The sequence below is a fragment of the Cynocephalus volans genome, chromosome 13 (genome assembly GCF_027409185.1).
Source record: "Cynocephalus volans isolate mCynVol1 chromosome 13, mCynVol1.pri, whole genome shotgun sequence".
Lineage (NCBI taxonomy): Eukaryota > Metazoa > Chordata > Mammalia > Dermoptera > Cynocephalidae > Cynocephalus > Cynocephalus volans.
This window is the reverse complement of record NC_084472.1, coordinates 6,470,146-6,497,827: the sequence shown is the minus strand read 5'-3', so window position 1 is coordinate 6,497,827 and position 27,682 is coordinate 6,470,146. Positions and strand designations below refer to the sequence as shown.

General features: G+C 40.9%; 1 protein-coding gene across 3 annotated transcripts in view; it reads left to right on the top strand.

Annotated features, from left to right (window-relative positions):
- The window catches only part of PIEZO2 (piezo type mechanosensitive ion channel component 2), a 435,460-nt gene that overhangs the window by 334,434 nt on the left and 73,344 nt on the right, over positions 1-27,682 (top strand). For 2 of the 3 annotated variants that reach the window (XM_063077173.1, XM_063077172.1), the window contains exons 14-27: positions 3,953-4,076; positions 5,554-5,849; positions 6,319-6,467; positions 8,081-8,254; positions 12,118-12,159; positions 16,147-16,179; positions 16,540-16,724; positions 18,793-18,953; positions 22,593-22,769; positions 23,046-23,171; positions 24,575-24,775; positions 25,441-25,645; positions 25,751-25,852; positions 26,635-26,800. In XM_063077173.1, coding sequence (XP_062933243.1) covers positions 3,953-4,076; positions 5,554-5,849; positions 6,319-6,467; positions 8,081-8,254; positions 12,118-12,159; positions 16,147-16,179; positions 16,540-16,724; positions 18,793-18,953; positions 22,593-22,769; positions 23,046-23,171; positions 24,575-24,775; positions 25,441-25,645; positions 25,751-25,852; positions 26,635-26,800 — 2,141 coding nt within the window. The remainder of the gene's footprint in view (positions 1-3,952; positions 4,077-5,553; positions 5,850-6,318; positions 6,468-8,080; positions 8,255-12,117; positions 12,160-16,146; positions 16,180-16,539; positions 16,725-18,792; positions 18,954-22,592; positions 22,770-23,045; positions 23,172-24,574; positions 24,776-25,440; positions 25,646-25,750; positions 25,853-26,634; positions 26,801-27,682) is intronic. The other variant, XM_063077175.1, reaches the window with a different exon arrangement.

Genomic DNA, 27,682 nt, shown 5'->3' with positions numbered 1-27,682 from the left:
AGGAAAACAGGAAAATAAACCAATGCAACAAAATCACAATAACCTAACAACCATATCCAAGCAAAAGCTTACAAAAATAGTCTACAAATATTCACTGCTTTGCAGAAGTGAACAGATATGAGACTGTAAGAAATAATTTATATTGCTTAGAGGTCTCTATAATTTAAATATGAACATACGTTACACCATGACTTTAGCTTTCACTTAAAAATGACAATTCTTTCCATTCAAATAAAAATTACAGTATAAATTATTTTTAGTATAAATTGTAGTATAGTAGAAATTAGACAGGAAAAATAGGAAAATAGAATGTAAAATATTTCAAGGGGTTAGAGAACTTTCTTTTATAGATTATTAATTTGTAAAACATGCTTAGTACATTGCTGTTACAGATAATCACTGACTATTAATGGCAACATTTTTCTCCAATTATGCTCTAAAAAACATTTTTAGCAGCAAAAACTAAGTATGATACTTGCTTTTTTTCCTTCTAATTACATGATATACCTTTATCTGTAGTTAAAACATTCATAATCTTTTCATTACTTATTTATTTTCATGAGCTACTTTAGTATTTCTTATTTCAGAAGATTAGGTGTTTGTATCATGGGAGCCCCAAATCTGAGAGGGCACTCGTGTAGTGTTTGCCTATTCCAAAGATCTCACCTGGAGGTCTAGCAAGTAGAGACATCAGTTTATTAGACTGAGGGATTCGCTGACTACAGCCAGCCAGCTAGATATCCATGCCACCACAGGGTATGTACAACAGTTATGTAGTGAACTGGTCAAAGCAGGGGTGTAAATCATTTGCAAGCTTACTGCGCAGACCCTCACCCAGCTCACATAACGCAGAGTGCACAGGAGATCAGGCTGAGTAGGTAAGTTAATCTACTTGCTCTTCTCCTGGCACCAGAGTGCTATAGCACCAGCGAGCTAATTCATTTACTTAGGGTTCCTGTTTCCTCCAGTCTTCTGTCTGTCTTAAAGGGGATGCGCCTTTCCTTGGGTAACTACCTTGGCCAGGGGTAGTTTCCCAGCGGGGATGGGGACCTCTGGTATGCACGGGGAGGGGGTTTAAGGCTATGTCCAGCATTTACCCTACAGTCTTCCAACTTACTGTTTTGTTAACAACGTGGCATACTCTAAACACACATTTCCTTTATGTTGATGGCTTTATTTTAAAATAGTAAAAGTAATCATGTGTATGTATTGAATGAGCCTTGGAAATTTTAATTGTGTAGACAGAGAGGAAAATTAGTAATTCACCCTTCTTCTTTAAAGATTACCAGACCCCTAATATCCAAGACAATCAGGAATAAATGGGGTACTTAGTAGACTATTGGTCCTTGTAACAGATTTTTTGGTGAAGGGTTATAAAGGTAAAAAAAATCCTAACAGGTGAATGGTAATGACAGGTAAAGGTGAGGCCATAATCCCCTGTGTTCATGAACCATGGGAATTTCATTTATTCATTCACTTACCCATGCCTACCCCACGCCTACCCTACTCCTACTTTCTTTCCCAAACCATACTCCATGTTGAAAATCCCTCATTATATACTCTCACTTAGAAATCACCTTTGTCTAACACTCTTCTTTCACTCTCCCACCCTCTCTTTCCCCGTAAATGCAGACCCACAAACACACACTCGTGCATAACTGGTAGGTTACTCTTTTTCTGTAATAGAAATTCAAAATCTTAGAGAAATTCAAAATCTTATTTTTTTAACTGTGTAAATCCATTACAGCCTGACTCAGAATATCAGTGAGATGACTAAAAATGCATGCCAACAAACCAGCAGGATTACCTCCTAAGCTAAAATTAACAGTTCTTTGGGAGGGAAACATAATTTGGGAAATAAATTTGTTACTGTAAAAAAAAAGTGATTCTGGAAAACTCAGGTCTGCATTTATACTTGTGTACCCAGGAGGTAAAAAAAAAAAAAAAAAAAAAGTGCAAGTTTTTGCCATAGACAGTAACAACAAAACTCCAGACTCATAGAATCTCTACCACAATAACATTTGTAAAAACACACTATTAAATATACACTATTTACAAAATATTGGATGAGTCAGTGTAATAGAAAATGAGCGATAAATAGAATGTGGCTGGTTCCTCAAAGGCCTGAGCACCTTCAGAGGAGCCAGCCCAACTGCTTTGCAGCACTGCTATGCTAAGCCCTAGAGTCTCCTGCCCCACTCCATCAAACCACATCCACTAATAGTCTTTAAAACTGGCTTTTAACTCACCTTCCCCAGGAAGGATTTTCCATCTGGCCCCAATTACTCCTAACCTCTCTGAATATCCATTAGAAAAACAAACTTCTTTCCCAATTTGCAGCTATAGTTTGATTCATAGTGACTTCCAGAATTTTCATGCCAGATTTTCAGAAGTGTAGACACTCTGCTTCTTGATTTCATTAGGTCCTAGGCATGTTTACCAGGACTTGTCACACTGATTTATGTTGAAAGTAGGTGATGGGTTGATGTTTATTGATAGTTCAGTGGGCAATTATTCAAAATGAAAATGACCCATTTAGTTGCCTATTTATTTATTTTTATTTCTTTGGCAAATGTTTATTAAAAGCCTACTATGAACCACAGTGAGATACCACTTCACATCCCCTAGGATGGCTATAATCAGAAAAGACAGATAATACCAAATATCATTGGAGATGTGAAAACATTGGAATGGTCATGCACTGCTAGTGGGAATGTAAAATGGTGCAGCAACTTTGGAAAACAGATTGTCAGTTCCTCAGAATGTTGAATGTGAAATTACCTTAAGACCAGCAATTCCAGTCCTAGGTTTATATACCCAAGAGAATTGAAAACGTATGTCCACACAAAAACTTGCACATAAATCTTTGTAGCAGCATTATCTGTCATAGTCAAAAAAATAGAAACAACCTAAACATTAATCAACTGATGAATGGATAAATAAAATGTTTTATGTCCATACAATGGAATATTATGTGGTAAAAAAAAGGAATGAAGTACTGTACTGCTAAAACATGGATAAACCTTGAAAACATACTAAGGAATAGAAACCACTTACAAAAGAGCACATATTATATAATTCCATTTACATGAAATGTCCAGATTAGGCAAACCTATAGAGACAAAAAGTAAATTAGTGGTTGGCTAGGTCTGAGAGGGAAGGAAAAGGAGATGACTGCCTTGGGGATTCTTTTGGGGGTGAAGAAAATGTTTTAAAATTGATTGTAGTAATGGTTGCACAACTGCAAATACACTAAATTACATACTTTGAATAGGTGAATTGTATGGTATGTGAATTATATCTCAATAAAGCAATTACGAAAAAGAAAAAAAATGCTGTGTACCAGGTACTGTATTCCCTAAAGAATGGAGCTCCCCCAAGTCATAAGTTTTTTTCCCTAGTGCTCAAGAAAACATTAATATGAAGGTGTGGGAACTTACAACTATTCCTCCTTCAGCTTTGGAAGATTAATGGCAATGATAACGGGTTCTATTTCTGGGATGAAATTTTATTTTTCTCATGTATGGAATTCTTCAAAATAAAGAATATTGCAAAGTGTCATACCAGAGGTATCTTCCTTTACAATTGTAATGCTGTCACAGTCAGGAGGGATGCAATCACGGATGAGCATCTTGAGGACTCATCCAGTTGCTGAAGTCAAGCTCCTGCCCAGGCGGAAGCAATTTGGGCCGTTGAGTTCATTTTCCTGAATTGGCCTTGCATGGCGCTGAGTGTATTCCTGGCCCCCAGCACACACGGGAGCCTCTCAGGAAAGGGGATTTGAAAGCCCTGGCTTTCAGTTGAAATCAAGTGGCTGCCTTAACCCTATGGCAAATAAAAAGTCTTATTTATTGTGCTCCCACTGAAATGTGAAGAAAATGTTATGTTTGTTGAGATGTGTTGGCACCGCAAATGGTTGCTTAAATCTCGTTTTGTGAATCTATAATTTCAGATTCTTTTCACTATTACTTTCTGGCTACTGCTGAGGCAGCACCTCACAGAGCAAAAAGCCCTTCAAGAAAAGGAAGCTCTTTTATCTGAAGTCAAAATTGGAAGTCAGGAAAATGAAGAAAAAGGTACAGTAGTGTGTACAGTGTGTGACTGGAGATTTTTGTGTTCAGCAAAATTACAGAGAAAGAGCCCCAAATGCTCCAGAAAGCCTCTAAGCGTCAGACTAGGAGGCCAAACATTAACTTGGAGCAATAAATAACAATATTTTAGTATGTAACTTTTTAAAGTATACATGAGTTTACAAGCAGCTTTTAAAATGGGTCATTTGATCCTCACAAAAGTGACTCCCAACAGAAGAAAAAACTGAGGGTCAGAGACATTAAATGATTTTTGGGGGTCATACTTTTACTAAGTATTAGAACCAAGACACAGACAAATGTTTTAAACTTAAATCCTCTCCCTTTCGAAAAATAATATATCACAAAGAAAAAAGAAAGTAGGTTTATGTTTTCATCATCACCTCTGTGGTTTTAGACCTGCCACATAGGTAAACCGAGAAGAACTTTTTCCCTAACTCCCTGCATATGTCAATCATGTTTGTGGAATGGATTGGAGACTGTCAGCAAGGTTAGCAGGATTGCCTGCGAAAAGTAGGCTATAAACGTTCACAGAAGTGGGTAACCTCGACATGACCCTGGTAACCATAAGAAAAACAACACAGATCAACTTACGTATTTTTTATAATTTACTTAGACTTAACCACTGAGTTGTTTTAAAAAACAAAAGTCTGTCTATAAGATTTAAGTCTTACCTACATGAGTTTGGATGTCTCCACTCAACAGAATGATTAACCAGTTAATTTTTGTAAAGAATGGTTAATTTGAGGTCAATAGTTTCTCTGATGACTCACTTCCTCTTTACTCCCCTCACTGTGAAGACTGAATTGATAATTTATTGTTTGAACAAATTACTCAAATTTTAGGTAGCCTTAATGACACAGAGATGAGTCCTATATATTAGCATATTTTAAAGCAAAGTAAAATAAGTTCTTAATTCGGATGCATAAAATTGCTTCAACTTTGTTAAAGTAGACTTATTCTTTAGATTTAATTTAAATTATATTTGGCGTTTAAAATTAACTTTTAGTTATTTAAAAGGATGCTTTTTGGTTAAGATTGTTAGTATTAACTATATTCAGTAAAGTACTACTTGGATTATCTAGAGCCATGAAATGATTAGAATTCGAAAATGATAGAATTATTTTGATACGTGCTATTGTTGCCTATTAATTTTTATAGATCCTGCAGTACTTAAAGCTATCACTGGTTATTGGAAATGAAAAAAGTGCTGTAAAAAGATCAGTACAAAAATATTACTAAATTTATTTTCTTTTAAACTCTATCTCAGGAAGGTTATGAAAATCGACTGTTCATTAGTCCTAATTGTCACCTTGTTTATTAGAGCAGTCTGCAATCATTCCAATCATACATAGAGTAACGCATAGAGTATATGTTTCCATGTCCACCTGTGTCACACACAGTCACAGTACAGTTCTGGTCAGGTAAGCAGGTAAGTTTAAAAGCACAGTTTTCTGTTTTGAAGATGAGGAACTTGAAGATATACAAGTGGAAGGAGAGCCCAGAGAGAAGGAGGAGGAAGAGGAAGCTAAGGAAGAGAAGCAAGAGAGAAAGGAGGAGGCGAGAGCGGAAGAGGAAGCAGAAGCGGAAGATGACCAGGATGTCATGAAAGTGCTGGGCAATATGGTGGTGGCTGTGTTCATCAAGTACTGGATCTACGTCTGTGGAGGCATGTTCTTCTTCGTCAGCTTCGAGGGTAAAATCGTCATGTACAAAATCATCTACATGGTGCTCTTCCTGTTCTGTGTGGCCCTGTATCAGGTACGTCACAGATATCCTCAATTTTTTAATTCTCACATGTGCCCCAGAAACATATGCAAGCGTGAGCTTCCTTGCAGAGACTCTAACTTCCTATGATCCCATGACTGTCATGTAAAGTGACTGATGAAATTCACACGTTGCATCCTAAGAATCCTGCAGTGGGAAATGACTATCTTCCACCTGTTCGCTGTTTTAAAATTTTGAGTTCTTAAAAAGTCAGAAAAAAGATTCATATGTTTTTCAAAAATTCTCAATCTTAAAAAAAAGAAATCTGTATAATTGGATTATATTTTGGGGGAGAGCGGTGGCTAGAGAATCTAAAATAGTGGAGGATTCCCAGGTAACTTGTATTTCAGGCTTTGGGATCAGAAAATGTGTGCGTGTGCGTGTGCGTGTGCGTGTGTGTGTGTAAACCAAACAGTTTTGTGATTTTTTTTTTCTTGTTTGTTTTTCAATGTCTGATTCACAGGTGCACTATGAGTGGTGGAGGAGAATTCTGAAATATTTTTGGATGTCTGTGGTTATTTACACTATGCTGGTGCTTATCTTTATATACACATATCAGTTTGAAAACTTCCCCGGACTGTGGCAAAATATGACTGGACTGAAAAAAGAAAAGTAAGCGATTCTGGTATAGGACGGGATGTAAAAATGACTAATAGGATGGAGACTTGAATGCATATTGTTCTGAACATCTTTAAGGAAGATTTTAGTAAAATATGATGTTATCAATGTCTGTAAGTTCCTTGAGAACAGGCTTTATAATTTAGGGATCTTTGTGTTCTCTCGACATAGCCCTGAGCTTGGAACATAGTAAGTACATGAATATTAATTGAAAAATAAACTTTCAGCCCAATTTTAATGAAATGACCTTTTCTAATGTCAGTTCCATGTGCAACACACCTGCTCAGTGCTTAGTCATGCTTTCTGCTCTTCAAATTTGAACTTGGTTCTTCAGTTCTTAGGTAGGTTCATGGACTTACAAAGCAGTAGCCTTTCCTCATTTATGGTGCTGGCACTTAGATTCTAAGGAGTAATACGTGCCATAGAGAAAGAAATTTCTGCAAGTCCTATTAGTCTTGTGATGACGAGGTGGTAGTTTTTCCTGTGCCTGTCATAGATAATGCTCTATCCATTTTTGATTCGTTTCTGTAAACTTTTGAAATTTAGTCTGGAAATCCAACCAGGCTGAGGTAGTAAATAATGGGGAAACCTTAAATAGAATGCTCAGGGCACGCTTCATGAAGGAGGTGTCATTTAAACTCCACCTGAAGGCTAAGAAGGAGCTTATCTTAGGGAAAGTGCAAGTTGGGGGCTGGGGTGTGGAAGAGCATTCCAGGAGAGAGAGCAGCAAATGCAAAGGCCCAGAGACGGGGCGGAGTTGGACACATTGCACCTGCAGGTAGTGTGGCTTGTATTTTATTCTTGGTGGAATTTTTGAGTCTAAATATCCCTTTGCTAGCTGAGAAAAAGTGATGTGTGGCAATGGAACCAACACGACCAGGTAGCTAGCAGGGGCAGAGGTGTAGAGACAGGGCTTGGGAGGCTGGAGGAAAGGGGATGAATGAGAGATGAAGGAAAAGGAAGAACCACAAAAGCCTTCCTGATTTCTGAACTTTGCTCAGGGTAGACAGGTGTGCCATGTGGTAGCCCAAGGTGGACGACAGTGGGGAGAGGGAGGTAGAGACAGCTCTGCCAAGGAAAAGAGGGCAATCAAGAAAACTGTTTTGAAAACACTAAGTACAAGTAACAATGAAACAAGCAATTTCCGGTAGAAATTTGGGTGTGAGAGTCCACAGGTGGGGGTGTGCTGTAGATGCACATTTGAGTCCTTGGTGTAAAGATGTTTTATAAATCCACAGGACTAGTGAGATCACCTGGGGGACACTCAAAACTGAGTACTGGGGATATTTCAGTCCCCAGGGGTCCAGCAGCAGAGGAGGAGATAGTGGTGGAACTGGAAACCCAGAGAGTGTGGTGCTTCCAGACCAGCATTGTTTCAGGAAGGACTAGGGCTTGAGTTAAACAACACTGGAGAAGTAGCCGCTAAGTTTGGCAATGTTGAGGTTATTACAATTGTAAGAGCAGGTTAGTTGTACTGGTAGAAACAGATGCCAGACTGGAATGTGCGGGGGAGAGGATGCAGCAAATGGTATGAGTGACAGGAGTGGAAGACTGTGACGTAGTTTGCAGCAGAGACTGTCTTTGTTGCTTTCTGTTTTGTTTTACAGGCTGGAGGACCTGGGCTTAAAGCAGTTTACTGTCGCTGAGCTGTTCACTCGCATATTCATCCCAACCTCCTTTCTGCTGGTGTGCATCTTACACCTCCACTATTTCCATGACCAATTCCTGGAGCTCACAGACCTCAAGTCCATTCCTAACAAGGAAGACAACACCATCTACAGGTGAGCGAATAGAAGAAACACTCACCTCTTCTGTCAGCAGGTCAGCCTTGGCCAGCTTGCAGGAAGCCAGTAACCTAACGTAGAGTTTCAATCTTGAACTTTCTTTTTCAATTATTATTCTTTTTTAGATTGACAGATAATATTGTGTGTTTTTATCGTGGATAACATGATGTCTTGAAGGGAATACACATTGTGGAAGGGTTGCATCTAACTAACCGCAAAGGCAGCACCTCACAGGGTTAGCATTTGTGCGGTGAGAGTGCCTACCACCCACTCTTTATGTTTTTCAAGAATGCAGCATGTCGTGGTTAACTATAATCTCCTCACTGTACAATAAATCTCTTGAAACTTTTTCTTCCTTCTCCCTGAAACTTGAACTTTCCCTGAGCATCAACCTGTGAGTGAAAGAAAAAAAGAAAGAAAAAATGTAGAATATTTGATGAAATTTTCTGAAATAATTGGTAGTGATTTATGACTGGTTAATGCGAAGTAATCTTGAAAGCTATGAGAGTAGATTCTGAGTAGCTGTGCACACTAAAATATTTGAGAGTTGGTGATGTGTGTTTCATGTGTAGGCTGGGCTGCATGTGTTTTTAGAACATTTACAGAATCTGACTAATTCAGAGGATGAGTCTTAAGTTACACTGACCACCAGTAAGAAAGTCACTGTGAGAATGTACGAAAAGATGATTTGTAGAATTTTCCCTTCCATTTTGGAAGAGAAGAGCCTTGGCTAAAAAGAGAGAGTCTGCAATCTGCTAGTAACTAGAATAACATTTAAGAAGAGAAAGCAAAGACTACATCTTATTTTAGCAGATCACTTTTGTTTTCTCCTTATCAATAAATATGAATTGTTTGCAGGTAACAGGTGGGATGGTCCTTTTCCTGCCCACGCTTGTTTAAACCACACAGGTTATTGCAAGTCCCTCAGTCTGTTCCATCACAGGGAAGCTGTAAGCATTCTCCCAGTGAGTGCTAACAACGATTGTCCTCTCTGCCTCATATTTAGCCTGCGACTCGGTTCTTGGAAAAACACTTGATAAGCAAATAGAGAGAAAAGAGCTAAGAGAAGTACAGAGGCCATGGCTGAAAATCCCCTTCATTCTTTGACTTCAGGGGAAAAAATGAGTATGTCAGTAGAAGACGAAGTAGGATTTCATCATGTGCATTTTATAAGATAATAAACTTTCAGTTTTCTGCTGTAGTAGGAACTGGAATCATGGACAACTTTGAAACATTTTATTTGATGATAAAAAACATTCAATCATCTTTATTTATGACTAGCAGATTTATTTTTCTTATGTGTTTTGTCTAACTTAAGATTACATTCAGTTTTTATTCTGAGTATACTCCAGATGACTGTCCATATGTCAATGACTCAACCAATGAAACCAAGAGGTATTATTTCTTATGACAGTCATTATTTCCTATGTCATTTTGCCACCATAAATAATCAGGCTTAGCTGAAACCTATCCCCTCCCAACACCCCAGCAGGGAGGAGAGTGTGGATAGGGCAGTGGCTTATGCTTTCTATATACTCACTCCTGCTTCCTTCAGTGATAACCAAATATTAGTAGAAATAAAGTAGTTATTAGAAGATCAAGAGGCTGGCAGGTTAGCTCAGTTGGTTAGAGCACAGACTTGTAACACCACCAAGGTCAAGGGTTCAGATCCCCGTACCGGCCAGTTGCCCAAAAATAAAAATTTAAAATTAGAATACAAAACCAAGAGAAATATCTCTTTAAAAATAAAAAAGAAGAAGCAGCAGCTCAGGGACTACTAGGAGATATTATTCATTGACTAACTTGAAGGCAGGAAACATCACCCAAAGACAACACCTGCATAAAAGAGAGAGTTGTTAATAATTTTAAAAAATTATTATTTGATAATTCTTTTGACATTTCTTGTAATATCTGTGTATAAAACTAGTATTTGATATTTAACTTTGGCCATGTAACATGCATCATTTAACTATAAACACTCTCCCTTCTTTTTTTCAAAAGTTATATTCAGTAATTAAAGAAAGTCTTTCAGTTAGAAGAGCAGATTTATATGTTTGTGAAAGCCATGTAATTATTGATAATTGCTAATGATACCTTTTTAATATTTTTTTCTTCTAAATGCCTTTTCTTCTCTTCCATATTTATTTTCTTCTCATTAAAAGTTCCTCTAATACGCAGGAGCTTTTTCTGCCATTATTCTTATTGCCATGTGCCCGAGTGCACTGTCAGGCAATCAAACACAGATATAGGTCACAATTGATCCAGAAAAGTAGAGATTTTCAGGATCAGTTTAGCAGAAGACAAAATGGCTCAGCAAAGATTTTACCAACCTAATGAATGACAGATTTTGGTCCTGGCATACGTGAAAATTGAATTTCATCTATGGAATTCCCTTTAAGTATGTATAGCAGTGCTTAATTATGCAGGCTCTGGGGAAGGACCGTGGCCGCATGCCAGGATATGCACACTCTGTTTCCTCAGCTGCCACTTCACAGCCCTCACCTGCCCTCCGTGCCATGGTGAGAGAAGAGAGGAGACCTGAATGACCCGAGCAGTCTGCGCTCATTGCTTGCTCTCCTTGCATAGTGCCTCGGCCCTCAGCATTCCCTTAAGTTAATTTTCCAAGCAAATGAAGAGGGTGGGGACAGAGTATGTCAAGTCAGCTATCTGGCGAGTTTAGGGACAAGGGATTTCATTTTTAGTTCTGTGAAAAAAAAGGCTTCTAGAGCCTGTGGGAATCTGAAGTACCCACTCAAATCTGGTATTTTGGGATTTCATGCAAGAGTTTGATATAAAATTCCCAAAATTTTAACTTTGATCATATGATATGGTTCCATCATCTTAGCAACTCTTTCCCATTGTAGTATTTTTCTTACAAATAATTTTCACCCCATAATATCTTTGCTTCTGAAGTCCTTATCTAATGACTATACTGAGGTTTTCAGAGCTGGGATTGGCTGTTGTGCCCTGCTTTCTCTGCTCCACCTCCTTACTAGATGCTTTAGAAAAAAGGGCCCACAAATTGGGAATAACCAATTCATTGTGTTCATTAAATTTATTTCAGCACTACTGTTTCTGTAAATATCCCACTGTTCTTTCTTCTTTTGTCTACTTTGTATGTGTATGTGTATTTGTACACACGTTAAGTGTAGGCAGATGTCACTTGTGTGTGAAGCAGAATTTATTGTTTACAGAATGTACAAAAGAAGAAACCATTATTATTTGTAAGTAGGCAATCTCAGGGATATCATTTCACTTATCTATTGATCTTAATATATATTATAATATAATTACAATATAATATATTCATTATATATTATATAATTGATAATAATTTACTAAGAACTGTTTAAATACCCATTACTTTTGTATCACTTTAATTTGCCCATGATGTATTTTGAAAAGTATTGTTATGCATGTAGAAATAAAATATCTTTTTTTTTTACTTCAGTTTTAGAAAACCTCACAGAAGAGTGTGTTGAACATGGTTACTGAGTAGGATTTTTTTCTTTTAAATTCTGGGGAAGGAGCAAAAATCTTTTAGTTTTTTTTGACAAAATGTACCTTGAAAAACTTAAACGTTACAAATTTTTAATCAAGTGCGTGAGATGGAGAGGGATAAGAAGGATGGAGAGACTTACTGTTCGAGCACTTTCCAGAACACGTGTAATTTCACATTGCTACTGAATCTTGCTGCCTAGACTCTTCTTCAAGGCAGGAGATCTGTGCGGATGATGGTATACCTGAGGACAGGAAGCTAACGAGACAGTCCTTCCATGCCTCTCTGTCTAACAATCTCCTCTCTCTCTCTCTCCACCTGTCTCCATTGCCTCCTTGTGCCTCCATCTCTCACCTCGTAGCCATGCCAAAGTCAATGGCCGCGTATATCTAATAATCAATAGGTGGGTACTTCAATGTTTCTTCTTGTTTTTTGTTAAAAACTATTTCTTGGTATGCTAAACTCTTTACTGCTCTGTAAATGAAAACTCATGTCATCAGGTAGTGGACAGTGGCTTTCAGGTATGTTCATGGATGTATTTTGCAAACTGCACCTTTTGGTGTCAATACTGAATGGTGCTGACGAGTGGATGTGGAGGCTGTCCAGGGTCTTCAGCTGGTGCTCAGCCTTTGGTCTTGGTTCAGACATGTTCCATTCATTTGGTTCTCTGAGCATTAGTTCAAGGCTTGCCTGAGAGCTTATCTCCCTCTTGACCACACAATTGAGAGCTCAGCTCAAGAACCACTTCCTCCACAAACCCTCTCATAAATGCCAACATCCCTGCTAAAAGTAATCTGCCCTCCCTCTGAATTCCCGTAGCACTTTATCATTGCTGCTGTCCTGACACTTGCCTTCCAGTCCTCTGTCCAGCTGCTTGTCTTATCTCCCTCGCTAGAGGCATAAGCACCTCATGCCTGAGCGTTGTGTATAATTCACTACGATGTCCCCAAATCACCCACCCCAGGGCCTTACCCATTTGTTGATACTTAATAGTTATTTTCTGAATGAAGTGAAAATAATCACAACAATATATGGTTTTAAAATATCAGTTTCTTCAAATATGTCTCTCCTTGAAAGATCAGCATATTGATGAAGAAGGAATCCTTTTACATCACCAGATTTCACAATATGTTTGCATACCACAAAAGGTACAGAGATGGCACTGAGACATGGCCTTACCTTAAGATGCCATCGTCTGGCTGGGGAGATAATACATGCATTGTCCACACATAATAAAAAGCAGCTTTGATGTGTGTTGTGCACAGATCTATCCTCAATGTGCCCTGAGAGTACAGAGAAAAGAGCCGTTGGGACCTAATTTGCTAAAACTATTCTTTATCAAGTAGGTGAATTAAAATATTTACTCCCATAACTTCATGTCATTAGTAATAAAGCTAGTAATTTAGTTAGTAGAAACATGTATTTTGCAATAAGTCCAATTAACAAAATAACTATGAAGATTTGATGGTTTTCTATTCCATTCTCTTTCTCTTGGGTAAAATCCTAAGGCAGACAACTGGGTAGTGAACCCTAGCAGTCAGGACTTCTGGAAGGAAGGGAAGTGTGGAAAATGTTGGGAGTCCCTGTGCAGACTGCCAGTGCAGGAGGGACGAGGGTTCGCTGGTTTCTTTCAGGGGCAGTTTTGATGGCAGCCTGAGAGAAAAGTCAACCTCAGGTTTTTAGCTGATGGTAGAGAAGTGAGATTACAGACTCAAGCTAGAAATCTTGAGTGACTATTTAAATCTTAACCCTCCAGACATAAGGAACAACTCTTTTTCTCTGTGTTTCTCATAAAGCATTTAGCATGTGCCTAATGGGGAGGTGGCTGGGACACGGAAGAGGGCAGGAGCCAGTGTGATGGGCTCCAGGCACAGCGAATATGAAGTTTGAGGCCACTACTCCCACAATTATCTCTGGAGAGGAAGCCTATGCCCGTTACCCCAAGTCACAAGGCCAGTGACCTCACTCAGGAGTTCATAGAAGTGTCAAAGTGCAATGTCACCCAAAATAATTAAAAACTTGAAGCATTCCAACTTTAGCACTATCTTTTTTCCAGTGAAATCTCTAGATTGCACTGGAAATTTTTGTAAGAATGTTAACATGTCGAGAGGCCAGGGCTGTGCCCCAGAGGAAGCGTTACTAAACATACTTCTCTCTCATTTTCCATGTGCTCCTGTAATGCTGTATGTAAAGTGTGTCCAATTTTTAATAGGGAACTATTTAATGAATTAATAGTAATTCATTAGAATGGTAGGGTGAATCCTTTTATAAAGTAAATAAGCTTTCTTTCCCCCATAACTTATTTATTTATATTCCATGTTGTTTTATAAAGAGAATAATGTGTTTGTAAATGTTACTTCTGGATTGAAAGTGTGGTATACCTTCAGTTCAGCTTATGGATTGATTAAAACGTAGACATCACCTTACAGGGTATGAGATAGGGGAGTGTATTGAGGACAGTGGGTCTTTAATAACATTTTAATAACATGAATAGTTGTGCAAAAGTTCACACTGATTTAGTAAACAGTTTGAATTAGAATATTTTTAACAGGAGTCATGTTTATTTCTTCTACACATAAAAAAACTGAGGCCATTGTATCCAATCCTGCCATAGGTTTTTCTGGAGGGATTACACTGCACGTATTTAAGATGTGATATTAAATTGCTTACATGTGAATACAATCTTCTAAAAGTGCTTAGGAGTTCTAAAACTTAATTTATCTTAAACAGTATACATTCTTTAAATATTGCTTATATTATAAACACTACAAATTTGTAAGACATCTCCTTTTTTTAAAAGAGTCTAATAAATGGGATGACTGTCGTTTACATTTCCACATATTCCAAATTAGAATGTTTAAAAATAGATGGAATTTGGACTAATGACATTTTACAATGGTAGAGTTTCCATTTTCTTTAATGAAAACTAGCTTAACGTATACCTTTTCAAAGTCAAGTCCTAGGACAGAATTGAACCTCTTCAACTCTCCACGTCACATAATTTGTTCTTCTGTTTCAAATAAGAAGGCCTCTCCAGTACACAGAATTTCTTCACCCACCATGCAGTGAATCATAGCGTACACCAAGCACAGCACTGCGTTTTGCAAGGGAGGTGAGTAGGGCAAGGCTGGATTTCTGCCTTCGAGATGAGGGTCCTCAGAAAACGTACTTGGAGTGAAACGATGCAGGGGCAGGTAGGGAAGTGCACACCAAGAACCGTGCAAGGCTGTGGATGCATAAGCAAAGGTGGGGCAAACAGACCCATAGAGGAATGCTGTCCACTCTGACAGTACGGAGAGCAGGGCAGCCTGTTACCTAAGAACAGACGGTGAGAGGGCTGGAGCCCGGAGCCACAATCATAATAAAAGCAAGGAAATAACGTTATCAGTAAAGTTAAAGAAAACACAGAGAAAAGATAATAAACTCCCTATGGAGAAAGGAATACAAGATTGTCGAATCTGAGGAAGTGCAGGGAATCCAGTTCTTCACCATATCTATTTGGAGTCCCAAAGTAAACATGCTTCATATGATCATTGAATAATTTGCACATGCTGATCAGTAAAGAATTACAAGTATTGTGACTTCTTTAGCCTGAAGTTTTGGGAAATGTTTTTCCTAGAGTGTGCTTTTATTTAGTTTTTGGAAAATCAAGATCTTTTTTTTATTTGCTAGAGGGAAAAAATGCTGAATTAAGGTGCACAGGCTTTCCTGGAGGTGTTCATTCTAGCAAACTGCAGCTAGTTCTGCCTCTGAAATCTGCATCTGTGCAGACCCGCCCCTGCAGCTCCCCATGCCCTCAGCAAATGTGGAGGTCGGAGGTTACACACAGAGAGCAGAGAGGTTCACTTCTCTTCCACCCCCAGCTCTACCCAGTCCCAGAGCTCTTGCAGATTATTACACGGTTCTACAAGTAGGTTTTCTGGACCTGCCTCCAAAAGGCTTCCTCCAGTGTTTTTCTTTGATTCCCTCCTTTTGCAATCTTCCCTCACTGTGCCCTGCCCATGGCATTACAGTTTGAGGGCATCATTGCTTGAGGACATGTTGCTATGCAGTCATAGTAGCAGCTGCAGTAACAGCCTTCTCTCTGGGAGTTTCACCCCCTAACTAGCACATGAAAGCATGGTGATTTGCCTCAGCAGTCTGTATGTTCTCTCCCTTACAAACCCGCAATCCTGTCCATTCTCAAGTCCGTTGCCGAGCCCAGGGTTCGTAGCAAACGCACGCTGTCGATGCCCTCCTGGAATGCACTTGGCATTAGGACGTTATTGCAAGCGGCCCCAGGAATGCAATAGTGGATGATATGTAGCATGCTACGTGATCTCTGACAGTCCTGTAACTCTTCTGTTTTCATCTCCCTTTTTTTCCTTTCTATTTCAATTACTTTGAGCAGCATCAAGAAAAAATTACCAATCCACCAAAATGAGTAAGTCCCCTGCGAAGCCATGAAATGCTTGCTCTCCACGATGCCATTTCATGCTTCTGCACCCTAAACTCTGACCGTTTTCTCCTCTGGGAAGAATGTCAAGTTTAGGTGTCGATAGCTCTTATGATTCAGTAATCACTAGCACCTGAATTAGAAAAGCTAACAAACCTGAGTTTACAGTTTGTTCTTAGAAAGAACTTAAAACAAACCAAAAACAAGTGACAAGATGCTAACACCCCACATTGCAAGGTCTTTGTCCATGCGCTGATTTCATTATCTTTTACCTCCTTGTACTTGCCCCTCCGTCCTCTGACTTGCCCACACCCCTCCATCCTCTGACTTGCCGCTCTCCACCCACAGACTGGCCCACCCTGAAGGCAGCCTTCCCGACCTCACCCTGTTGAACCTGACTGCCAGTTTGGAGAAGCCCGAGGGATGCTCTGTAGAAGCCAAGAGGGGCGAGCGTGGCAAAGACAGTGAGGAGTCGGAGGAGGACGCGGAGGAGGAGGAGGAGGAGGACTCCGAGGAGGAGGAGGAAGCATCAGGTAATCGGCCCACCAGCAGCACCTGCTTGCACATGCTGGCCGCCAGGCTGAGCCAGCCAGATGCCGGCTTGCTCTGTAGGACGCGTGTCACTCAGTCAGTAAAATAAAAAATGGAGCATTGTGGGGTTCTTTAATTGCTATATTTACACTATTTCTGTTCCAATCGCCTTGATCATTTCCTTTTAATCCTAACTGTGGAGAGGAGAGCAGGTGGCTGGTTATTAGTCACTGAGCCATAAGTACAAGCTCTGACCACCCGCTCAGTCAGACACTTCTCACAGGACAAGTCCTACCAGAAACAGAAACAGGTCACTGTGCAGCATCTGTGAATGTTCTCGATGTCATCTTTGCAAACTGAGGCCTTTCCAGGAAACCGATAAGTAAGAATATAAGCACTGGCCAGATAGCTCAGTTGGTGAGAGTGCAGTGTTATAACACCAAGGTCATGGGTTCAGATCCCCATACCAGCCAGCCACTAAAAATACACATACATACATGTATGTATATTTATATACATATATATACAAACACACATACATATATTTCTAGTTCTGTTCTAATGCTTCAGGAAGGACTTGGGAACTGGAGGAGAAAGTGAGCAATTGGATAATTATTATGTGAAGTAAACTGCTAGAGATGTTTTTGTCGTCATTGTTATTTTAGGGTTTTCCCTCTTGATTCTTTAGGCTCATCTTTCCTACCTTTCTTCCTGGACTTGAAACACCATCTTAAAAGGGCACGATGAGAACTGAGTGGCCCTGGTGATCAGGAAGTGTTATCTGACAGAGAACTGAAAAGGCAGGGAGTTTAGTCCAGTTGGCAGTTCCCATAAAGTATGGGAGAAGCCAGACAGCACAGACTGTGGGGTGAAACTGCAGGGTTGCAACTTGAAGATGCCTCCCTTGTCTTTGCTGGTCCTCTGTGCTTTACAAAAGTAGAAAATAAAAAAGCAGCATGAGGTGGAAGAGCCTTCCCAAAGGCAAGCTCCCCCAAACCTGGCCCTCTTCCCACGCTTCTCAGAGACCCAGAAGAGCTCTCTCCATATCTGACCAGCATGCCTTCTGCAGTGAGTGGAGAGCCCAGCTCCGTGAGACCAGGAAGTTAAGACGAGGATTTTATTATGCTCAAACTACTTTGAAATGAGTTTTGAGCTTTACTATTGGCATCTTGCCAAAAACTGGACTACGCCTTGTACCCTTGCTCCTTTATGTGCCTGCCATCTGCACCTCTAAATCATACTCACTTATTACCTAAACCTCTATAGCGACTATCATCTGAGTCAGTCTGTCAATAAGCATTTTTCACAATTACTACAACCTTATCTAACTTTTAGAACCGAGTACAGTCACTGTTACAACTTCGCAAGCCCGGTAAAGAAGCTATTTTAGATACTTACACCTTATCTGCCTAGGCTTGTGAGTTTTTGACCACAAACATGATGACATGCTGATAATACAAAACAGTCCTGTTGTGACTTTTATTCAAATTAATCTGAGTAGTCCTTCCACACAGAAGCATGACCCCTGTGTCTAGCATAAGGTAGAAAGAATAAATGATTTATTTGGTTAAAAATCATGATTAGAATGAGTCTGACCACATTTCGTGAAACTGTGGACTAGGGCGTTCTCGTGCGCAGGGTTCGTTCTTTGTTCTGATGAAGAGCAGGCTCTTCCTGCCTGTGACAGTGTCGAAGTAGATAGGCCACTTATACACGCACTGTTTGGCAAGAAAAATGTCATTTAGAGGGTGGTCAGGTTACTTAATAGTCCCAGAAAATCAGGGAATTATAGCTCAGCCTTTAGAGTCAATAAGGTCAAAATCCTTCTTTGCACTAATTTAATTAAAAGGTGGATAAAAGTAACATCGTCCCTCACAGTCTCCGCTTATGATATGTGTGTCATCATCACGAAATGGGAATCTTAGGCCATCCTTCCTCTAGATTTTGGTATTATCTGAATTCATCCACTATGATTACAGCTTTTTATTTCAGTCTGAAAGTTATAAGGTATGCTTTAAATAATAATGCAAAAAGTATTTCATGCTCTTGGGTGTATTTACTGTTTTGCAGATTTAAGGAACAAATGGCATCTGGTGATTGACCGCCTCACTGTGCTCTTCTTAAAATTCCTGGAGTATTTTCACAAAATGCAGGTGTTCATGTGGTGGATTTTGGAGTTACACATCATCAAAATTGTCTCATCATACATTATCTGGGTTTCTGTGAAAGAGGCAAGTGAACATTGGTGGTATTGTCAGGCTGAGTGGAACCCCAGCGGGTCATCATTTTCCTTTCCAATGGTCCACGATGTTTTTAATGTAATGCCCATGACATGAGGGTATCAAGGCTCTAGGACAGATGCATGCCCTTTGACCAAAGGTCAGTGGTACTGAGAAGAGGGAAAGATAGCAGGAGGGAAGGAGGCTCATGGTTTCCAGCTGGCTTGGCCATAGTCCAAAGGTACTTATTTTCATCTAGTTCTTAGTTGAAATGCATCAGAGCAGGCTGCTTTTCTGTACTGCGTATGGGAATCGGTCTCCTTAAATTCTCTTTGAACAAAACAGCAACATTCCAGTTTATGTTGCCAAGGAGTAAAGTCAGGTTCCAAAATCTAATAAAACCCTTAGCAGAGCTCACCTTGTTTATTACACAACTTTTGGAGCAAAGACACAAAGTCTTCAACGGTGCACCTGCGTTGTGCTTCTGATCTCCTGTCTGTGGCAAGGAGCCACCACTCAGCCAACAACGTTTGCTGTAGCGAAATTATTGCTTTAAATTTATTCAACAAATAATTTTTGCATACTTCTAATTTCACTGGACTATTTTTGAGTTGGTTACAATTCAGTCTTCGCCCTCTGTAAATTAAGACAGGGAACTACTGCCTATATATATATATATTTTTTTTTTTTTTTGACTGGTAAGGGGATCACAACCCTCGGCCTGGTGTCGCCCGCACCACGCTCAGCCAGTGAGCGCACCGGCCATCCCTATATAGGATCCGAACCCGTGGCCTCAGCGCTACCAGCACTGCACTGTCCCGAGTGAGCCACGGGCCGGCCCCTGCCTATAATTTTTAAAACGTGAAATGACAGTAAATTTTTACACCTACAATTTACTAGGTGGTTTGTAAACCTAAAATGTTTCACAAATAGGTAACTGAGGCAGGAATCGTCATTGAGCTCTCCTGCCTAAACTAGACTTTGTCCCATTTCATACAAACCATCTGAAATAAGCAGGGGATCACTGAGAGGTGAGAACAAAAACAGAAACCACTGTCCTGTGAGATCTGTGGCAGAAAATGACATGTGTCCATTCTTAAGTAACTAAGCCTATATATATTTATCGAAACCAAAATCTACCCTTACATATATATACACACACACACACACATATACACACAAATATATATAAATAAATAAATATTATATAAATATATATATATATATTGAGAGCAAAAGACTTTAAGCATTTTAGGTGGATTAACCAATTCAGGTAAAATTCGAGGGTCAGAATATTAAAGAGAAATGGAAAAGAACAAGGGAAGGCATTTGACACCATTTCTGAATAACCAAATCTGATGTGCAGATGACTTCTGATCGCATGAGAACTTGTGTTGCAGGGCTGTGGGGACACATTAAGACAATTTAATCATGGGCGTGTGCACCAAATAGAGAAATGAGTTGGAGTTGGGCACAGAAAATTCGCTTTCCAACATTTATCTGAGAGAGCTCAGACAGAGAAAGAGAGGGTTAAATGATGCGCTTTCTTACAAATTCTAAACAAAAGGCAGACATACCTTTTCCAATCATTCTGAATGAGTCTTGAGAATGCAGTCTTCTTAATAGACGTCAAAGTAAATAAGGGATCATAATCTGGCCACCCCTGTTTATCCTTCAGGTCTCAGTGCAGATCTGACGTCCTCTGGGTAAGCTTCCCTAACCCTGGGTTAGGTGACATAGCTGTGCACTCCCACAACAGCTTGACTCGCCCCAGGCAGGGCAGTCATTCCATTATGCTGTCATGGACTGGGTGTGTACTTCTCATCACAGTATTCTGTGTGCTTCTTGACATGTTACCTTGAACCTAGTCAGGACTTACTAAAAGTTATCTTTTCTTCTCTTTCTCCATCACTCAGAAAATTAAAATTTCTGTGTAAATTAATTGTGCTGTTTTTATACTCAATGTCCTAAATACATGATAAAAGAAATAACAAAGAGACAATTTCACAATATCTTTAACAGGATTTAACATCCAAATTGACATAACATTTGCTGATCACTAAGGAAGAAGAGTCAATTAGCTAATCAAATTATTTTTTTAAATTGTAACATTTATTACACTTATGAGTGCTTTGTTTACAGAGCACTTCCACATACAGTATTTCTGTCATCCTTAATTAATTGTGTAAGGCAGCTCTTCTTAACCTGATATTCTCAGGGAGGTCCCTTGGCTTGGACAGGTACAAGTAGTTAAGTAGAAGAGTAGCAGGTAACAAACTGCAGAATTAAATACTGTCATGCAGTCTCCATATTGTTTTACAGTTTTGTAAGCCAAACAGGTAAGCATACCTCTCACAGCCCATGGTGCTCAACACCTGGTACAGGTTCAGTTTTACCAATTGATTTCATAGTATTATTTTTACTTGATAATATTAAATGTCCCTAGAATATTATTTTAACAATATTCAGCATAAATGAGTATTTTCCATGGCCGAATAAGATGGTAGTGCTTCTATACTGTTCAATGGACTATTAGCTATGGAGAATCAGTAGAAATGGGAGACATCAGGCTGGCTGGTTAGCTCAGCTGGTTAGAGCACCGTGTTATAACACCAAGGTTAAAGGTTCGGATCCCCATACTAGCCAGCCGCCAAAAAAAAAAAAAAAAAAAGAAAGAAAGAAATGGGGGACAGGAAGACATTTAGCCTGATTAATAAACTCACATGCAGCCCAAAGCCAACAAGCTAACATGTTCAAATTCAACTCATTGCCCTCTGTCCTTAAACCTGCTCACCTCTCAGCTTTTTCTGTCTCAGTGATGGCACTGTCATCTACTCAGACTTCCAAGCAGAAACCTGCGAGTCATCTCTTACATCCCCACCCCCCACCAAGCCAATCAGTCATCAAATCCAGTGAATCTTATTTCCCGTGTCTCCAAGGCTACTGCAGCAGCATGTGAGCTGGTCTCCTGACCTCTAGTCTAACCCCCATAGTGCACCCTCCATTCTCCAGTTGCATCTATCTAAATAAGATGCAAATCTTACCTTCAAATTCCCACTGTAATGCCTTTCATGGCTCTCTGCTTTCTGGCGAGTGGATTTGTTTGCCATAGCATGGTTTACAAAGCATCTGTTAGCACTTCGCTGCTATGCATCCCAGTCTCACCTCCTGCTGCACTTCACTCTTTCAGCCCTAAAAGTTCCAGTGGTCTGTAGTCTCCTGTCCCCCCATGCTGTTCATGCTTTCCTGCCTGGCCAGTGCATCCTTTACCTGGAATGCACTTCTCACCTTTGCTGGCTTGGATCAGCTCAGGCATCGTATCTTCTTGAAAATATTTCCTGAACCTCCACGTTGGACTGTGGACCCCTTCCAGATAACTTTCACAGGAGCTTGTTCATATCTGTAGCTTAGCCATTGCTACATTATATTGACATTACCTGCTTATTTATCTTTCTGCCATACAAGATGTAATGTTCTCAGGGGTGAAAACATAACTCACTTACCTTAGTACCCTGCACCAAGGGCAATGCCTTGCACATGCTACAAACTCAATTCAACATTTGCTGAACTGAGCAAAAAAGCTTGTCGTATTTTGTGGATGTTACGCCGTATTATGTATTTTTGTCTCCATTTCTGATTTTATGTTTTCAGGTGTCTCTGTTCAACTATGTATTTTTGATTTCTTGGGCTTTTGCTCTGCCGTATGCCAAGCTACGCCGTCTGGCTTCAAGTGTCTGCACTGTCTGGACGTGTGTGATCATCGTGTGCAAAATGCTGTACCAACTCCAAACCATTAAGCCTGAGAACTTTTCTGTTAACTGTTCCTTGGTGAGCCTCAAAGATGGGGGGATCTTCCTGACTGCCCTTTAGGGATAGAGGCTGATACTGCATTTGGGGAGCCTACATCCCCAAGCACATTCTGTTTGGCTTGTAAGTCGCCTCCTCCAGGTCAGGTATGTCCTGGCCCTGTGTGCCAGACCTAAGTCTCTTGTCTCCTTCTCCCTGTCCAATCACTGATGTCCCTTTGCTCAAAGCTGCAGGAGAACAGTCTGACCTCTCCTGCTCTGTGGAGCCCTCCTTTACTCCGTCTTCTCTTCTTTTCAGCCAAATGAAAATCAAACGAACATACCCTTTCAGGAGTTGAACAAGTCTCTACTCTACAACGCTCCTATTGACCCAACAGTGTGGGTCGGCCTGAGGAAGTCATCTCCTTTGCTTGTCTACCTGAGGGTAATGGCTTTGCTGTGCTTAGCTTGGGTCTCCACGCAGTTATAGTTTGGAATCCTTCCCCTTGAGACTCTTAATATCATGTTTGATAGTAATCTCATCTTCTTGTGTGGCATTTGCAATCATCTTTACAAAAAATGTTAAAAATCAGTATTTTAAAGGTTAAAATCATGGTGCTGAAGAGAAATTGACCAAGCAGTCTGAGATTGGTTAAATAAAATGTGACACATACACTCACTAGAACATTATAAAACCATTACAAGATCAAGGTTGATGGATTCAGCAGAATTGAACCATGTCCAAATATATTAAGTTTAAAAAAATGCAAATTTTGAAACACTCGGCATAATATGATCTCTTCTAAACACACAAAAAATAGTGGGCATAGTGGGCAAAATATATCAAATAGTCAATATTGATTGTTTCTGAGAAGTAGGCATAGTGTTACATTAATTTTTTATTGTCAAAATTCTGTTCCTCTATGATTTGTAATAAACAACATGTATTACTTTTAGAGGAATAAAATAAAGATACCTTTGCAGAAGGAACTCTGACTGCAAATTGTCATACAAACATAATGAAAACAGTAACTTCAGATTTTTCTCATTTTACTTCTATGGATAATCTGAGCAGTCCTAATCGTATTACATTGACAGTGCACTTAAAACTAAAACCTTTATACTCAGCACCTGGGATTTGTAAATGTAGTAAGCATCCCATTTTGTTTTACTGTGTAGCTTTCCAGCTGTTCCTCCCATGGTAGATATCGTTTGTAATAGCACCTGCCATGGATAGCTGTTACAAGTATAAAACAAATTGAAATTTAAAAAGAGTAGTTAGAATAGTGTCTGGCACCTATGGTTCCATGAGCGTAACTATTTGCTTTATTATGATTATGATCACTCATTATTTTACCATCACCAGCACGCTGCTCAATCTACTGCTTTTTCTAGCCACATTTCAGAGTTGTTCAAAAATTTCCCCTTGAACTAGTACCCCACTCCTCCAACTTAGTGTGTTTTGCAGAATGCCTCTGTGCTATTTTGCACTTCTAGTTGCAGACAAGGTGGGACGGCCGTCCTCAGGTAACTGGAAACTGCTCCCTGGGCGTGTGTGTGAGTTCTTCCTCAGAAATAGGAATGAATGGCAGCAGTCTTAGGTCTAGAGATTCTAGATCCTATTACCATGGAAATTAGCTTGATTTATATAGTGGAGATAACTCCACAGTAAATAAGACATGGAAAGTGAAGTCGCGCTCCATACTATATTTAATAGTGGTGGGATTTTATAAAATGTTGTCATTTTAGACATCAGGAATTAAATACAACGATTAATCATGGGGGTTGCTTACAATTGCCAAATCATCAAGCATTTCGCGTACATAGTTGTGTTTTCTCGCTTTGTAGAATAATCTCCTGATGCTGGCTATTCTGGCGTTTGAGGTTACAATTTACCGCCATCAGGAATACTATCGAGGGCGAAACAACCTTACAGCCCCTGTGTCTAAAACTATCTTTCATGACATCACAAGACTACATCTAGATGATGGACTTATAAATTGTGCCAAATATTTCATAAACTACTTCTTCTACAAGTTTGGTCTGGAGGTAAGTTTCCTTGCCAATATTTTCTCTTTTCTGTGAAAATTCAAAGAGCTATTTTGGCCGGCTGGCCTCTGGAGCTTCAGTATACATCTCCAGGCCATGATCCATGTCTCCTCGGGTTCCACAGAAGGCATTTCTACTGATGGGTAAACATGGCTTAGCTGAAAGTTCTCCCAGACCAGGAGCACAAGGCACTTTGGCTTCTCAGGATTGCTAGAACCATCTAAGTGCATGGATGACAGTTGTCATATTAACTGGCTTCTTATTAAGAATAAACTATTGTTAATCTTCATTTTTGTGTGTGCATTCTGAAAGTGTAACCTGCAGCCAAAATGAACTATTCTTACCTGAAATGGTTGCAGTCATGCCTGTCCCTTAATGGAATGAACTTGGAACGGTGGTGTTTCATGAAGAACCCGTAGCTGTAGTTGTTTTTGCTGTTTGCAGTGGTTTTCAGAACAGTGACATAGTCAGTTTTTCCCTTGGCAGTAATCTGTGCAGTGCTTATGTCTTGATGCTAAAAGACACTCAGAAGGGCAGGACCTGGGGAAACTGTGCAGACAGACTGCCCTGAGGACTGCAAGTCTCTGTCGCCTGTGCATGCCAGATGCCAGACACAACTCCCTCCCTGCAAATCCTACATTCTGCCTCTTTTCACCCTCACACAGACCTGTTTCCTAATGTCAGTGAACGTAATCGGCCAGCGAATGGACTTCTACGCCATGATTCACGCCTGCTGGCTGATCGCTGTCCTGTATCGCCGCCGGAGGAAAGCCATCGCTGAGGTTTGGCCCAAGTACTGCTGCTTCCTGGCGTGCGTCCTCACCTTCCAGTACTTCGTCTGCATAGGCATCCCGCCTGCTCCCTGCCGAGGTGAGCCCCCACCCCCACGCCCACCCTCAACCCTGCCTGGGCTTTAGAGGGGGCGGAGCTGGAAGGAGCATACTGACCTGCCCTTCGCCCCTTCCCTCCCTGCAGACTACCCATGGAGGTTCAAGGGCGCCAGCTTCAACGACAACATCATCAAATGGCTGTACTTCCCCGACTTCATCGTGCGGCCCAACCCTGTGTTCCTCATCTGTAAGTGGTGCAGCCAAACCCGAACACCAGCATCTGGGCTTCCTTTTGCTGCTCGTTCTTCACTGTCTAATCGTGTCTTCATGCATTCCTATCACAAGGCCCTTCTACTTGCCCCATCACACTTGCAAAATTGATACATCAGTATTGAAAATACCACACCCACGTGCATAATCTCACCTTCCTGTACACACCCTGCACACACACACCACTGCATGCCCACCTTTTAAAAGATAGACTAGAAAGGAAGGCCTTGTATTTTCTGCATCTATGGTTTTTAGCTACCACGGCAGACAGACCAAACCTAAAGATAAGGCCGTGGTAGCAAGGAGGATGCTACCCAGCTCTCAGTCACTCTGGAGCTGGGCTCTAGCCCCAAGGCTTCCCAGGTCAGCCGGTGGTCCACAGTGTGGAGCAGCCCCCGCAAAGCAATAGGGAGCACTGGGTGCTGTGGAAAACTCCAGTGACTGCCCTGCCCAAACGCCCTCAGGTTTCATTTAAAAATCAAGGCAGCCCCTTGTGCTGCAGACTGCCTGCAGGCATGGCTGGAGAGCCTGTTCTGTGCAGTCACCTTGGAGGAGGAGGACAGCTGTCTCAGACTTCTCCCTCTGCTCTCACAGCTGGTCCACTGCCTGCACCTGGAATCCAGGTGCATTCTTCTATAAACTTTGGAAACACAACTCACTCGGGAGGTGGGGGCAGCCCATGCTGGGTGACAACTGTGTGTTCATGACGTGAGCCCAGAATAGGACAAGGGGGTTCATGGCTCACCTTTGTCTTGCCAGATGACTTCATGCTGCTTCTGTGTGCCTCCCTGCAACGGCAGATTTTTGAGGATGAAAATAAGGCTGCAGTGCGTATCATGGCAGGGGACAATGTTGAAATTTGCATGAACCTTGATGCAGCCTCATTCAGCCAGCATAACCCTGTACCGGACTTCATTCACTGCAGGTAACAACAGCTTCACATTTTTTGAAAGCCACTTCAATGTGTGCATTTCATTTAAACTGCTCCTCCACTTGAATTCTCAGTGCTATGCTCCTCCAGCGGAATTCTCAGTCTGCTCTCCTTGGGCCACAGCTCAGCTGAACTGTATTCCTCGAAGCTAGTGCATGCAGGACAGTGTGGCTCAGTAGCCCAGAGACTGAGCCTCAGAATTCTAGTTCTCTGTCTGCTGTTGCCAGCATTCCCCACCTCAGTGGGGCCTCCGCTGTCCTCCTCCTCTTCATCCCCCATCCCTCCTTGTCCTCCATCTTTCCTTCTCCTTCCCTGTATTCACAGGGCACCAAGGATGGCTGGGTCCCTGAACCCACCCTGTGCTGGTGCACCCCTCAGCAGTGCCTCCTCGGTGGCCATGCGTGGGCTCCCTTTCCGGCACCTGTTCTGTCCTCTGCCATCTTACCAGTCTCCTGACAGCTGACTTTGGCAGCCTGATGGTCCCCTTCACAGTGTTTGCGTTTAAACTGTGTTCACTTTCTCGCTGTGGATTCATCCCTTCCACGCTCTCTGGGTCTCCATGCCTGGTGTTTCTCCCCTGATGCCTGCTTTGTGGAGGACAGAGCCACTCTTGGGTACAGTCAGCTCTTCCCATCCGTGAAAGCCTTTAAGACTCACCTCAGCCACCCCCCATAGTGTGACATTTTGTGCTTCCTTTACTAAGCTGTGTGGCTTTGGACTAGTTACCTAACCTCCGATCCTCACCAATTAGTGTCTACCCCCTAGAGCTTCTGCGAGGATGCAGTGTGAGGCTCATGCAGAGTCATGGCATGATAGCATGGCTACTGGTGTGCACGAAACTGTGCGTAGTACATGACTGCCCTGTACACTGCCATC